This window comes from Meriones unguiculatus, chromosome 11 (assembly GCF_030254825.1).
Source record: "Meriones unguiculatus strain TT.TT164.6M chromosome 11, Bangor_MerUng_6.1, whole genome shotgun sequence".
NCBI classification, from domain to species: Eukaryota; Metazoa; Chordata; class Mammalia; order Rodentia; family Muridae; genus Meriones; species Meriones unguiculatus.
The window spans coordinates 59,628,950-59,645,408 of record NC_083359.1 but is presented as its reverse complement, the minus strand read 5'-3'; the positions used below and the strand labels follow the sequence as shown (position 1 = coordinate 59,645,408).

At 37.6% G+C, this 16,459-nt stretch overlaps 1 protein-coding gene across 5 annotated transcripts in view; it reads left to right on the top strand.

Moving 5' to 3' along the window:
• The window catches only part of Ptprc (protein tyrosine phosphatase receptor type C), a 113,217-nt gene that overhangs the window by 62,034 nt on the left and 34,724 nt on the right, over positions 1–16,459 (top strand). For 3 of the 5 annotated variants that reach the window (XM_021655930.2, XM_021655929.2, XM_021655926.2), the window contains 6 exons: positions 1,849–1,920; positions 3,259–3,285; positions 4,606–4,806; positions 6,469–6,600; positions 7,432–7,593; positions 11,277–11,399. In XM_021655930.2, coding sequence (XP_021511605.1) covers positions 1,849–1,920; positions 3,259–3,285; positions 4,606–4,806; positions 6,469–6,600; positions 7,432–7,593; positions 11,277–11,399 — 717 coding nt within the window. Of the gene's footprint in view, positions 1–991; positions 1,133–1,848; positions 1,921–3,258; positions 3,286–4,605; positions 4,807–6,468; positions 6,601–7,431; positions 7,594–11,276; positions 11,400–16,459 lie in introns of all 5 variants that reach the window. The other 2 variants (XM_060364380.1, XM_021655931.2) reach the window with 1 other exon arrangement.

Genomic DNA, 16,459 nt, shown 5'->3' with positions numbered 1-16,459 from the left:
AGCCAATGCGCAAGCCTCGGTTCACGTCGCTGAACCTAGAGATCGTGACAGTGAAATCATCGAACAATAGGAGCTAGCTCAGATTTCTTTTGCTTTCTCCACGGCAGCTGGTGTTGTGCCAGTCATTTTGATGGGTAATTCATGAGCATACATTGATTGCCTATGCCTGTGTTCCGGCCGTGATGTGTGGGGGTAGCACACAACAGGCAGGAAGTGCTCTGAAGCCTGAGAGTGAAAGTCTAAGCCAGACATGTAGCTCTTTTAGCTATATCACTCAACACTCTTGCCAACAACTGGGAACTAAGGGGATTTTATCGGCATAATGGGCAGTGTGTTGGTATAAAACTAAGTTGGTGTCTGAGTGGGAGCCTTCTTAGTAAATGTACTACTGTGACCATTAGCCAGTAAAGAAGGAAACACCAGGGGCTCAGATACAAGTGAGCATTCAGCTCAATTTTAGGAAAATCGATGCTGAGCACCTGTACACAGGGCTTCCCCACCCAAAGAGGCACACCCACCTAAGATTCTCAGCGGGTGCCAGGCCCCTCTTCCTCCTGGGCAACCTTAGCAACCAATCCTTTTACACTCAGAGTTGCGTTTACTCTGTATGTCCTTAGCATCTCCAATACAAAATCCTTCTCTTCTCTTTGAAAGATTTTTAATACTTTCTAAGGCAGCACTTTCCTGAGATGTTTGACCTCTTTGGACTATCCAAGCTATTTCCCAAAGGCAAAAATATTTGTTGTTGTTGTTTTCCTGTCAACTAGAACCCAAGCTGTACAGTTTTTCACATGTCTGCTTCTGAGTTCATCTTTCTGGGAGTTCTCATGTTGACAACCCTTTCTATGGAATTGAGATTATGGAATGGGTTAGGGTTAGAGTCTGACTATATATTATACTGTAGTAGGTATATCAGATAGCTCATTGCTTTGCTTTAGTTCAGAAACCACATCCATGTCAGCACGTGGCATGACAACCCCTCTGATTGCAGGTTTACCAGGGGAGAGGACTACACCGGACACCTTTTCTGCAAGCACAGTCTTTCCTGAAGACACCCCCAGCCTTGCACACAACAGCTCTGCTGCCTCACCTGCACACACCTCCAACATCAACACCACAGAAGTCTCCTCAGGTGTGACCATTATGTGACACATGTTTAAGCTTATGGAGGCTCCAAACTTGAGTTTCTTATTTCACTCCAGGCACTATTTTCAAATTTTCCACAATATTTTTTATCTTGATAAGAAATTAGGCAAAAGAAACATATGAGAAAACTTTGGGTGGGGGGAATAGTGTGATTTTATTATTAATCTTGTGAAGTTCATGAAAAAGAAAAGGATGATATACGTTAACACTTGTAGCTCTAGGATTGAATTCTACTGCCTGAATTTCCTAGACAATGTAGTACATATAACTTAGTTTCCCTTTTGTAAAAGTGTTCCTAATAATACTCATTTCATAAAATTTATATGAGACTGAACATGCAAAAGATTTGGCATTAATGTATGGAAGAAAAGCGACCATCGGTCTAATTAATATCCAAAATAAGGAGAACTGTAACTCAACAGAAAATGATAGTTTGAGGATAATTATTTTTTCAGATAAGAATCAAACTAAGGAATGAATAACTTCCCATTTAAGTGGTGATATAATATTTAAAATTTCTTGAAGTGTGTGTTATCTGAATGGATTTTTACTTAAGTTTTTGGCCCACTTTGTTATTTTTGAAACATATCAATTCAAACTAAGAAAGAATCACTTAGCAAATGATCTTGCCTGAGGAGTTTTTCCTCAACCCTCAAGATAATAAAATCATTCACCTTTATCCTTTTGTTCATTTCCTTGCAGGTTCCAGCCTTACCACCCCTGCACCATCCACTCTGGGCTCTACAAGCACTGTTCCTCCAAGCACAACAATAGGTGACAATCTTACCCTCAGTCATGTAGGCATACTGCTGCCACTGCTGGGGATATCTCACAGACTTTCTGGCTTTCTCTACCACAAGGGTTTTTTTTTTTTTTTCTTTGTGAAATCTAGAGGTATAATCCTAATGGTAGTAAAGCAGAATCTAGACACTGGTGCAGCACAGCCATAGTTGAGACCACTAGGATATAATGTCACTGCCATGCCTACCAAGATCAGATTATAGATTATAACACAACTTCCCCAAGACTATGAAAACATGTAGTATGTGCTTCTATGTCATTATTTAACAATTCTCTTTTCCTATGAAGGGTCCCAGTTTATGGTGGAGTGGTTATTAAGGCTCACATAGGCAACAGCCAAGTCTGTTAGAACTCATTTCTTTGAAGAGCAGATGCAGTGTGTGATAGAGTAAGTTTATCAAAGGGGCATGAAGATGGAGGTGAGGTATCTTTTGGAAGAGCTGTGGCAGTGATGTTGTCTATGGTCAGGAAGCCAGTATTGCCAAGCCAACCATTCTTTCCAGATTCTTCCAACTCTGAGAGGATTAGCTGCTCCAGAGTCCCCCCACCTTTTCAGTTAAATCAGTGGTTCTCAACCTGGGAGGCGAATTACCCTTTCACAGGAGTCGCCTAAGACATCAGAAAGCACAGATATTTATGACTCCTTACAGTAGCAAAATATAGTTATGAAGTAGCAACAAAAATAATTTTATGGTTGGGGCGGTCACTGCAACAGGAAGAACTATATTAAAGCATTAGGAAGGTTGAGAAACATTTAGTTAAGTGCCTTTATTAATACAAGACAACTACTGTGAGATCAGTTAGCAAACCTGTATCTTGTGTGTGGGGAGCATACAGAGGTTAAACCAGGGAGCAAAGCAGTCCTTAACTTATGAATGACATCTGATAAAAATAAAAACAAAAGCACAGCGCTGCTTTATGGGGGTTATAATTATGAAAATCTAGTTTGAGACTCACAAAGTAAATGAAGATTTTTAATATTTTGGCAATGCAGGAATTTGTTCCTTTCATCATCCTGACATCAGATCTGTACCCAAAAGTCTACATATTGCTAGTCACAGTTGCTTTTATTGTATACTTTAGTGATGATAATTTGTAGTTAGCTGGTTAGTCTATATCATTTGTAAGCATGAGATGAAAATAAGATATTAAGCAAGCTAGGTTATGTGATAAATCTAAGTAGGTAGACTTTCCAGTGTATAGAAAGTCTATGAAGCAGATTCCCAAAGTTGAACACAGCAGACACATTCTAAAAAAAAAAAAAAGAATATTTCAGTGATTGTTTTTTTTTTTTTTTATCTCTTATTACAGCTACCACTGAACCAAAGATACCCTGTGGTAAGTCTGTTGACCCCAAGCCAGCCTCTGTCACTTGGGAACAGCATTTTGATCATTTCTCTCTTCCTTCCAAGATTTCAACCTTTACCTGTTGTTTCTATTTCCCATGGCCAGTTCTAAATCTTAAGAGTCACTATCTTTTTTTGTTTTCTTCTTGCCCTGTGATAGAAGCCATGTTTTTCTTCAGGGTCAGTGTTATTCTTCTGTATTCTTTTGAGTCTCAGCACTGGAGTTGGGTCCCCATTTGCTCAGAGTCAATGTCAGCTTCTATTTGTTTTGTAAAATAAGAACAAGTAAATAGATGGGAGTAAAGTGCTTGTCACACAAGCAGGGGACATGAGTCTGATCCATAACATCCACGTGGAAAGGGGAACTTGGTACAGCTGTTTGTAATCCTATTGACGGGATGGAGGTGAGCGGATCCTTGGAGGTGCTGGCTTGATTCTACTGTCAGATGACAGAAAGATCCTGTCTCATAACATTAGATCCAGGGAAAGAGAGGAAGATGCCAATGTCAGTCTTTGATCTCCGTACCCATGCACGCATTCTCATGTGCACTCCCTCACATACATGCACAGATGACAATGTATACATGCATGCCCATACACAGCGCACGTACACACTGAAAACAATTTAAAAATGGGAGTGTATATTAACAGTTGATTAAAAGAAAATTTCACAAGCCAATAGAAATTATTAATACTAACCAAAAGGGTTTATGAAGAATTTATTATCATATGAAATGATATTATATATGTAATGGACTGAGTTGGACCTTATGGTCTCTGAATAATTAATAATGAGAGAATTAAATGATTTATAAAGATTTTCAAAAACAAGAGAAGTTATAAAGCAAGAGAATTTTTGAATATGAGTTCACCAGTATTACTGAATTCTTGCTAATAGCAGACGTTTTATATCATGAACTTTAATTAAAGATGATCAAAATATAGTAGTTTTGATTCTTATGGACTTTATAGTTTAGTAGGAAACATAGATATCAACCTAATAATCATCTGAGCATAAACTGGGATTCTTCATAAGAAAGGGGAATTATGAAATAATGACCTAGAGATACATGATACATTTTTATTTTTCATATTCTTAGGGATATTGTGTTATAATCTATACTCTGACGATATTTTGGCATCTTACCTTCTGCTTTTATAGGCTGTATGCTAATTATTCTTTCACTTCTGCTTGTGAATACTTAATAAATTCACTCCTTTAAGACCAAAAGAATCCGTTAAGGCATTCATATCCAATGCAGTCTCACTCATTCTGAATAATGACAATACTAATTTTCTTTTTTTTTCCCAGATAAAATATTTGAGAGCATTACTGTGCGTTACATCTATGACAATACAACTAAGCTTTTTAAAGCAGCACTGGAAGACAAAGAAAACCCTGTATGTGAGGATAACGCTTGTGAACGTCTGGCACCGTGCTCACAGAAAAAAGTCAATGTGTCTAACGGCTCATGTAGCCCACCCAAAGCTGTAGGCTTGGATGTACCACCAGGTGAAGGCCAATGTCCTTCTGTCTGTGTACTCAGAAAAACAGTGTGATTTCCTGGGTGTTCTAGGGCTCCTTGGAGCTACTGTGGCTGGAGAAGATAGGAAGTCAGCTTTGATAAGACAACCCAGCAAGCATGAAGAAATACACACTTAACCACCCCACCTGCTTCTCTTGTTTCTTTTACCAAGTGTCTTCCAGGCATGGGGGTTGTGGCAGCACACACCTTTAATCCCAGCACTCCAAAGGCAGAAGCAGGTGGAGCTCTGTGTTTGAGGCTAGCCTGGTCTACAGAGCAAATTCTAAGATTTTCAGGGTTACACAGAAAAACCCAGTCTCAGAAAAAAATGTTTTTTAAAAAGTGGTTCCAATGGATTAGAAGCAGCCTATCTTGTGAAGTATAGACGAGATTTCTGGGACTTCTTTTTAAATTCAAAGTGTTTTCTTTTTTTATTTTTATTTTCTTTTGCAGAAGTTTTCATGTTTATTAGAGAAAAGAACAAAGTCACACATCTAATGTTTTTGAAAAAATCAAAAGGAGACCTCTAGTTATGTCAATATCAAAATTGTAATCCCAGGCTATGGAAGGCCAAGGCAGGGGTATTTATAGGTATTCAGAGTCAGCCTAGGCTACATCATGAGTTTCCTGCCAGCCTGAGCTACAGTGTGAGATGAAAGCTTGTCTCCAAAACCCCAAACAGATCAACAAACAAGGATCAAACCCACAAAGGTTTTTTTTTTTCAAATATGATAGTCGGTAATTTTATCTAGATGCTTCTTTGTGTTTGATTTATAAAAGTGGCATGGAATCTATTGAAAAGAAGACATCTCTACTAAAATATGTGGTATGGAGTTATGTTGTCTCCCCTAAGGACGGCAAATGTCTTAGGTAACAGACAAATTATAAATGGTAACCACACTTTATGGAGATATATCTAAGCACTATATTGTACACAAATTTGCATAATTATGTGTCAACTGAAACAAAGAATTAAGATTATGAAAGACTTCTGAAATACGCTACTGATCGAAATATCAAAGCAGAGGCTGAGACTCATAGGGGCAGATTGCAGGAAATCTTAGGAAAGAAGGGGGAGATAGAAAGACCCGGAGAGTTCAGGAGCTCCAAAAGAAGAGCAACAGAGCCATAAAAACTGAGTCCTGGAGGCCCTGACCAACAAAGGACAATGCAAAGAGAGGACCTAAAACCCCAACTCAGATGTAGTCCATAAACTCAGTCTCCAAGGGGTGCAGGGACTTTCTCTGGCATGAACTCAGTGATCACAGCCCTCTGATGGGTGCAGCTTTGCCACGTCCCAGCCCCAGAGGAAAACAGTGCAACCAGCCCTGATGAGACCTGATTGGCTAGAAGAGGAGGAGGCCCTCCCCTATCAGTGGAGTAGGGGAGGGGCATAGGAGAAGGAGGGTGGAATTGGGAGGAGATGAGAGAGGGCTCCACAATCGGGATACAAATTGAATAAATTGTAATAAATGATAATAATAAGGTTTTTTAAATATTGTGAACTATATAATCAAGAAGCATCAAACCCTGGGAGTTCTTAGACTTCCCCAAGTGCCATCCCATGCTTGCAAGATTGGGCTTCTAGAAATTGTACAACTTCACATCAGAAACCATAACCTAACCGCACTTCAATGTTTTCTTGCCAGGGCTTGAGAATTTTAAGCTGAATGTCTGCACAACAAAAGAAAAAGCTCACACTTCAATTTGTCTAGAGTGGGAAACAGAGAACTTCTCCTGCGACAGAACAAAACTTTCATACACATTCAACTGTAGTTCAGGTACGATACTGGGCAGAGAAATTTGATCATCAGAAGTTATTCCAGACTTGGCTTGAATGTTCTTTCTGTACATTTGCTCTCCTCCTCCCACCCTCCATAGTCTGTGGTAAATTAGAAGAAAATAAGCCCAGTACCTTTGCCACAGAGACAAATTCACGAAATAGATAACTGAAAAGAACAACCTATGGATGGTAAATATTGCCAAAAAAAAAAAAAACAGAATAAAATAATTTTCTTGAGTACTGTTATATACCAGACATTGCTGAAAGAAAAAAAAAAAAACCATGGTATCCATAATCTTCAGAAAGGAAGCACAATCTTATACACATCTGGGGGTTGTTTTCTCAGACTTCCATGATAAAAACAAGCAGTTCTAGGAATGAACTTGGGTTTCTACTGAGTGAGGTTTTTTTTTTTTTAATTGAATTCAGTGAGGTGGACTCTTGTACCTTATAACAGCAAACCACTTGCCAGAACACAGTTGGAAAGACAGAGAGAGGTTCGTGCACCTCTGTGCACACACACCAAGGCAGAAGTATTACCCTTACTGTCTGTCATCAACATGCTAACAGGTAGATGCTGGGCTATGCTGCAAGCTTGTTCCAAAACTGGAAAATATTTATAAAGTGTTATCAATTTTTAAAAATAAGATATGATACTGGTTTCTTCTCAAAGTTGAATATGGAAAGTTATTTGTAGGATCTTGGGCTTATTATTTCACCGTTTGGAGAGGCTTCACTCTAAACATTAAACCCTAAACACATGGCACCAGAAAAGTAATCCCTACACTATATATCATTTCCTACTCACGAGCAATTCTACTTCTTTCAGGCAGTGAACAATTCTTTCGGGTAGTCAACAATCAGGATGCTGACCCAAATGTTGAGCTATCCAACCTTACTCCCAACAATATTTACAAATGTGATATGGAAATCTTCTATAACAATGTAATACTTTTAAGAGAAAAAAAAGATGAGAAGACGGATTTGGGAAGTAAGTACATTGTTAATACTTAAAAATAGATACAATTTCTGTTTTTCTTATGGGCTCATCTTTTTTTGAGAATCACAGAAAATAATGGTATAGAATTATAGAAAAAAAATTAAATGAATTTTAAGGTGAATTTAAAAAATAAGTAATACAAACCTAAATAAAGTTTATGTTTTGTTATTCAAATTGAATCTCTTTCAAGACTACTGGAAACAGTTGAAATGGTGGACATAGATTATACCTCTTTTCCTCATTTTCTCTTCCATTCTTTTTATAACACAATTCGCTTTGTATTCTTACACTTCTTCCCCAAATTATGCCCTGATTCTGATAGAACTAAAGGAAGGAAAGAAACTGATAAAACCCAGGCAAATCTAGATGTTTGAATATAAAATAGGGACTGTAGTTGTCAAATTTCTGACAATACAATTGGTAACAAGGTAAGTCTTAATAAATGGAAAGAGATTCTAGAAATTAACAGCATTTTGGAAGAAAGAAGTGAAAAATTCCAAATAAAATTAAAATTTGCTGGTAAATGTTAATTTTTTAAAATTATGATTAATGAATCAACTAAGAAGAGGACAAAAAATGTCATTGCTCACAAAGAGTAAAGACACTTCTAGAATAAAAATTCTTATATATCAGGAGCAAAAGGAGGAGAAGAAAAGCAGTAGGAAAAGGGGAAGAGGAAAGAAGGGAGGAAGGGATGGAAGGATAGGGGAAGGAAGAGAGGCAGAGACACACACAGAGAGAGAGAGAGAGACAGAAGTGAAGAGGGAGAGAGACAGAGAAGGGCAGAGGGAGAAAAGAGAGACAGAGAAGACAAAAAAATAAAAATTAAAAAAAAAAAAACACACCAGAAAATACAAAAGACACTAAAAGCTGGATAAAATGGTTTACACCTGTTAGCCTAGCTGCTTGGGAAGCTGAGGCATGGTGATCACAAGTTGAAGGCCTGCCTGGGCAACCTAGTAAAACCTACACAGTGTGTGAAGGCTAGCCTGAGCTACACGCAGTCCCGTCTTTGAAAACAACCAGAACAATAACAACAGAAACAAAAACCCAACATTATGATTTTCTATTCCTCTACTTTTTGTTGTTAAATTTATTCCTGGTTTAGGTTTATTTTTGCTTCTAATAATATTTTTCCTAAATTTCATATTCATATTGTTTCACATATTATTAGGGTATAAAAATCCAAGTGACTTTTCTGTATTGATTTTTGCAATCTGCCATTTTTATCAAACTTGTTTGGCGTTGTTTTTATCATAAAAGTTCTGAAAACAAAACAAAACAAAACACTAGCATGACTGTAATTTGTTTCATAGTTGAAGAAAAAAAAAGATACCCAAACCCAAGTCTATCCTTATCCTTCCAAAATGACGTTTAAACTACAGGATAAACAGAAGAGTTTAATTTCATGCGGGTACTAAAAACTTTCAGTAAGACCAGCAAGATTGTTGGGTAGATAAAGGCATTTGCTGCCAAGCTGAAGACCTGATCATGTTCACAACATACACATGGTAGAAAGAAAAAACCTATGTTTTCAATGGACACACATGCACACACATGCACACACATGCACGCACACACGCGAGCATATGAATGTGCACAAATACAGAGGCATACAAATAAGTAACAAAGATTAGCACAGCCATTGAAAAATCAATGTAACATAATGAAACTCTTAGAAAACCAATGTTTATATTTGATAAAATACAAATCATTTCAGTTAATTGTTGTAATATCTTTATAGAAAAGGTTATCAAATGGACATCAGACATTGTGGCTCATCACACACAAACTTCTGCTGCTCTAAAAGCTGAAGTTATAAAGGACCCGATCAAAACAATGTGGGATGTGGGATGCTCATTTTCTATCTTAGAGTAGAAGTTTTTCCAGGAAATAAAAAAAGAAAAAAACACAAAGATCATAAAAAGATCCATAAATTTGACTTCATGGCTAAATACTCCCTTTCTTTAAAGTTGTTGAAAAAAATAGCATATAAATTGTATCCTGTAGGAAAGTATCCATGATTTGTTTATTTATTTGATATGGGAAATTTCTCAAAATATATCAAAAAGCCCTTTCAGCAACAAAACAGGACACCAGATATTCTAATTTAAATATAGGAAAGCATTTCCACTGTGCATTTCACAAACGATATATAAATGGTGGCCAAGCCCATGGAAAATGCTCAACATTATTAGCCACCTGAGAATTGAAAGTGAGAATAAGATGAAGACTGTATTCATATCCACTAGCAAAAGACTGACAGTATTATTGATGGAGAGGTAGCAATCCACCCGAGAAAGAAGGAAGGTTGTATCTTCAAGGCAGAGTTGGTCCACAGAGATGCATCCAGTAGTGGAAAGTATTCAATTTCTATCCCAGCTGTAGCCCCATCCCTCATCTCCTAATCGCCCCCCTCTTCTCCTCCCCTGGCCCTCCCTTAGTCCACTGATAGGAAAGGTCCTCTTCCCCTTCCATCTGACCCTAGCCTATCAGGTCTTATCAGGACTGGCTGCATTGTCTTTCTCTTTGGCCTGGTAAGGCTGGTTCAGTCCCCCACCCCACCCCTGCCTCTCCCAGCGGGAGGTGATTCAAGAGCCAGCAGCTGAGTCCATGTCAGATATAGAGATATAGTTCTTGCCTCCCCATCCCCTTATTAGGGAACCCACTTGTAGAATGAGCTGCCATGGGCTACATCTGTGCAGGGGTTCTAGGTCCTCTCCATGCATGGTCCTTCATAATAGATAAAATATAATGTAAGCTAATGAAGAACAATAATTATCTTTCTTTGCCCTAATGAGACAATTATCATATAAAGATAAAATATTCTTTTAGACTATACATTTGGAAGTTTCAGTCTAAGACTGGTTGTCCCAGTAGCATAGGGTCTCTGGTAGGGACACTAGATGATAAATGTAAGTGTGTATTATGAAGTGTATATCATCATTTGTGTCATGAAGGAAAAAGAAAAGAGAAGAATGGGGGCCATTGATTCCATTTGAGAGTGTTCTTGTAATGACCAGAAGACTAGGCCTTACCTCCCCAAGATCCCACCAAGACGTGCTGTGACAGTCAACATCAGGCCATAGCATTACTGATGACTAAAAGGACATACCATGTGTAAAAACAAAATCCAGGTGCTATATTAAATGCAATATCATTTTTTTCAAAATACTTCTGTTTAATATGTGATGAATATAAAGTTACATTCAAACTACAGCAATAGAATGTAGATCAGAGAATATGTGGTGTATCTCAAGAGGGTTTATTTTGACAGACAAGTGGCAAAAAAGGATAATAGAAATGTTCTATATTGTGATGGTAACACATGAATGTATAACACATTGCTCATCAAGCTATACTATAATTTTATTTAAACGTTTTGGCACAGCAATATTTCAAAATGCCAAAATATCTGAAGAATAGTATGTATGAGAAGAGAATATTCCCAAGTATTCTTCAAATCAATGGGATGTCTCGATTTCCTATTGCTGTATGGAAGCAAAATATATTCGGTAAAGGAACTGATCCAAAGGAAAGAGCATACGCCTAAGAACTTCACTGAGATTTCATTAGTTCAAAAGCAATCAAAAGGTGGCAGTTAGTGATTCAAGCTTGCTATGTAAATAGTATTTTTCAGTGTCTTTTTTTGTTTGTTTGTTTGCTCTTAACAGTTCCCGAAAAGCTCAGGAGTGTTAAGTGTGACCATGCAACTGAAAACGCAACATGGGTTACCTGGACACACCCTTCATCTGAAGTCCATGGATACATGTTATGTTCTAATAAGACCAAATCAGGTAATTCTGCAAAACGCAATTCCCGCTGCAGAGCAACACCAAGAATTTTTAAATGCTGTAATTACTGTTTTAGCAAGGGAGCTATGAGGCTTTTATGGAGGTTTTGAGAAACTCCTGTTCATCTCAGTTTCAGAACTGTCATCCACCACAGACTTTCCAGCCTCGGATGCAGTAAAAAGCAAGAATATTACTAACGCTTACTTTTCTTAATCTGTTTTAAATTTTATCTTTACATTTGAAACCCCAATGAAAGAAAAATTTCTTACCAATAATGCATGTTCCCATCCTGCAAATACTATGTAATTGGTCTGTACTATTTTGAACTCATAACTCAGGCACCCAGATAAACAAGCAGACACACACTATGTGAATAAAAGAGTAAAATCCCATTTAGCCACTTCAGATGGAAACTTGGGTAATTTTACTTCATTAATAGTCTACTTCAGAAATCAGTGTAGGCCCTAAGGTGTGCTAAGACTAGCTTTAAATCAGTCTGCTTAGATGAACAAACATTTCCTGGAGAAGATCAAATAACTAGAACATTTATAGCACATAGTGGGAAGGACTAGACTCTCGGAGCTGCCTGCCCTTTACCTCTGCTTTAAAGTCAGAATGAACTGAGTACTCACAGAATCCTCACTGTGTTTGGCCAGAAGGAACCAGACATAAATCACAATATTTGGAATCTAAGGAACTATTTTTGTAAACTGTCTTACATTACAACAGCATTATTTTTTTCCTAATTCTTAAAATCCTAACAATCAAATGACTAAAAAAAAAGTTAAGAAGAATGTTGTTTTTTTAGCCCAACTGTTATGGAGAAGAATTTTTTTAAATATATTTATTTATGTATGTATATGAGAGCTTTATCTACATGTACACGTGCATGACAGAACAGAGCATCAGATCCCATTATAGATGGTTGTGAGCCACCACGTGGTTGCTGGGAATTGAACTCAGGATCTCTGGAAGAGCTGCAGGTTCTCTTAACCGCTGAGCCATCTCTCCAGCCCCTATGGAGAAGAATTTTAAATAGTGTATTTGAGAGAAGTCAAAAGTTAGATTGATAAGACAGGAGAAATGGAAATTCTAAGGTAAAACAAAGCGCAACTATGTCTGCTTCATGGGGGTGTTTTATGGATCTTTCGCATGCTTTCTCCAGGAATACACTGTTTTTCTGTTTTAAAGAACCTTCTAGTATTCCATTTTGCTGCATTTCTGTTTTGATATATTCTCTACGGCACTGTTTTTATGTCAGAGTATTTGGTAAAATTAAGTGTATATAATGTTTATTTTAATTCTATATAGTCTAAAAATTCTAAATCTATACTGAATTGCATAGTTAGGGTAAGGATGGGATGAGTTATTAACAATTTGAAGAGTTTTGCATGTTTGCAGCTAGTATAAGGTCCTTCTTATTGTTACTTAAATATACAACTGTCCAAACATAATTGTTGCATGTGGTTTAAGGGGAACAAATGTGAAATTGGGTAATATCATGTATCTTCTATTCCCCCAAACTGTGAGCTGGTCACTGGATTGAGCACCCAGTCTGAAGTGTATTGAGACTATCTTAAAGACCAGGAGAAGCCAGCCCCAGTCCATGATCTCTGACATCAATCAAAATGAGTTGCCCCCAATCGAAGGCTGATCAGCCTTTGTTTTCTCACTGAGGGCTAAGGTGTACTGCAGTGAGATCCAGTTTGTCTACCAAGGAGATATGGCAGGATCATAGCATCAGCAAGTTCTCTAAACTATGCCCACAAGTCCAGGTGAAAAACCCTACTCAGAATGCACATGTCTAAAGTCCTTTAAATGAATGCTTTTAAATTAAACTTTACATTTCATCTCATCAGTTCACATTTTAACTGTTTTAGCATATCCAAAAGTTAGAAAATAAGAGGAGGGAAATATATCCAGTATTTCCTCTCTTGGGTTGTCAGGGGATTTTGTAATGTTTTATAAGATTTTTTTATATGGTCTAGTATCTCAAGAGAGCTGTTCCTATGATGAAAATCAAATTAATAGACTTAAGATGATTTTCCAGCACCTTCAGGTTAGCTTACTGCTATTGTTACATTCATATTTCACCATATGTTTTATCTTGAGGAGCTGCAGCTTTGGTGTCATCAACTTAATGATACCAAGTAACAGAAGAGCCTCCTTCCCCTGTCATTGCACAAGAGACATTTTCAGCTTTGTGCATTCAAAGGACTGAGTTTTAAAAGCTATTAAAAAGCAATGTGCAATGTGCACATTTTGAGACTGTGATGGTTTTAGGAATCATTCTGTATATCTTTTAAATATGATCCTTTATCTATTTCGACATTGCAAAATCCCTTTGATACTAGCATGTTTTCAGTAATTTCATTGGGATAAGCATGAAATAGTGTCCATGAAGACTCTTTAGAGGAGATCATGTCTGGAAATTATAATTGCATTTCTTGTGATAATCTCTCTGTATCTCTCTGACTGTCTCTCTGTCTCTCTGTCTCTCTGTCTCTGTCTCTCTTTCTCTCTCTCTCTCTCTCTCTCTCTCTCTCTCTCTCTCTCTCTCTCTCTCTCCCCTCACCCTCCTCAATGCATTGATGGCAAAATCACTGTTTTTCTAAGTGCTTTCAGAATACATGACTTTAATGGTGGAAATACTGCTATTGCTTTATGGAAAAAAATAAATCAAAGCATTTAATGAAATAAGATGCTCATTTGTTACATACTGTTTGTTTCTCCAAGACCTCAAAGTAACTGAGTTCATAAAGGAGCCAAGGGTGTTCATGGAGTATGTTAGTAGTGGTTTTTCACTGGGAGAGAATCAAGAGAATGTGTGTAACAATTATTAGATTAGCTTACAGTCTGAGACTGGGTTGTCTGTCAATGTCCATCTGCCAGCTGCACATAGCTGTTTGGTCCAAGAGGTTTGGAACCTCAGAAGAGCAGGACCAAATTCTAAGGATGGAGGCCTAAAAGCTCCCTGAAGAGTCACTATTGTAGCTATGTTCAAATATTTATTAGGTGGGTGATGGAAACACCCACACCTTGGGGAAAGCATGCTCATTCAAGAAGAGTCTTAATTCCATTCATTTAGGCCCCAGTTTTTCAGACTATGCTGTCTATATCGAGGAGAAATCTTTCTCACTCATTTCACAGAAACCTGTGCCAGGCACATCTCACAACACCTCTCAGACATACAAATGTGACTTACCAATTTTTAAAGTCTCTCTTAATTCAGTCAAATTGACATTCAAGATTAACCATGATGAAGCATTTCAACCAGGACTTGAAATCCTTAGTAATTTGAAGCAAAAGTTCCAGACATTGTAAGTACTTAGAATCTCCATTAGTTACTTGGAAAAATCCTTCAGATTTATTATTCAAGACTAAAATGAACAATTTCACCTTGGGTACATTAGGTAAAATTCAAGTTTCATTGAACTACATTATGAAGCTGTGTTTTGATGCAGAATGCTTGTGAGATTGCATATACAAGCACATGGATTTAGGTCACTAAATAAAAGCCAGGCTGATCTAAGGATCAGTATGCTTAACCCCTGGATCTCATCTCAGTGATGAAAGTATTATCCTAAAAAGCAGACACCATGTAAAAAGATAGCAGGAGGTATGGGTACGAGGCTGTCATCTGAGCTTTTTTGTATTCAGCCCTCTCAGAGAGAAACTTCTCCTTAGGTATAAAGAGACCTGAGCTAGAAAGTAACATCAGTGTACCCCAACTTTGGAAATCCTGAGAAAAAGATACCACTAAAAAAACTACTTTCCCTTACTTACTATTGAGACTTCTTTCATTGTGATATTCTGCTGTAGAAATTTAATAATAAGTATGTTTGAATCTTTTCTGATACTGTTCCCAAAGGTCCAAAGGCACCCCCAATAGCACTAGAGAAGTGTGGTCTCAAGACAAAGGTCAGGTTCAGCCTGTTGTGGGTATTCATCTTCTGCTTTTCTCTAGAGAGCAGGTGAAATTGTACAGATGGCACTCAAGTTCCAGATCCCAATGCCTAAGCTCCATCCTGGCTTCATATTCCTTGCCTGTGGTCATGGACAAGTGGTTTAACTGCTATAGGGCTCAGTTTTCCACAAAATCAGATGATATGACAAATACCAAATTTATATCAATGGTGATGGTTAAATCAATTCACTCATGCATCGCATGAAATGTGACTGCCACATGTAGAGCCATTGATCCCTCTTTGGTGGTATGTTGTTATTATAACTTCTGTCTAATAACACACTGCTTAAGATTTCTTTGTTATATTTTTTCTACTCAAAATGTCAATGTGCCTAATGATTTCCCAATTAACACATGCTGGAATAATAATCATATAATAATAGTAATCATATATTAAGGAAAATTGATGTTTTTCCTTCACATCCTCATTTATATTGCCAGCACCTGCTATGGTAGGCATGTTTATCTGTAAGTTCAAAACATCCCTCCTTTCATTTTTAATGTTTTGTGGCAATGCAGCTCAACAGTAACATACTTTTATAGCATTGTAGAAGTTCATGGATGAAATATTAATATAACAAAAATATATAAAGCTTTTTCTTTCAGTCCAATTAATTTCACTCATCTTTTCATGTGAAGCCTAGATTTCACTATCACAATAAAGTCTTCCCCTGTCCTCATGGCTGCATGAATTACTACAGCCTTAAAACAGAGTGAATGGCAAATGTCGTTATCGGTGGCCTGATGGCAACTTCCCTGAAAGCCTGGAGCAGTAGCTCATATTGATGCTCTAAGATCAGAGTTAAGCATGGGGAAGGGTGTGTTGAAAACAACCATTCTAAAGTATTACAATTTAAGATTTTGTAGTGTTCTCTGGGCTCTGTGTTGTGTCAGGATATGAATTCATAACTTCTTTAAATTTTATTAATTATACTTTATTCACTTTGTATCCCCCCATAAGCCCCTCTCTCCTCCCCTCCCAAATCCACCCTCCCTCCCCCTTCTTCATGAGTGCCCCTCCCCCAGTCCACTGATAGGGGAGGTCCTCCTCTCCTTCTTTCTGATCTTAGTCTATCAGATCACATCAGGAGTGGCT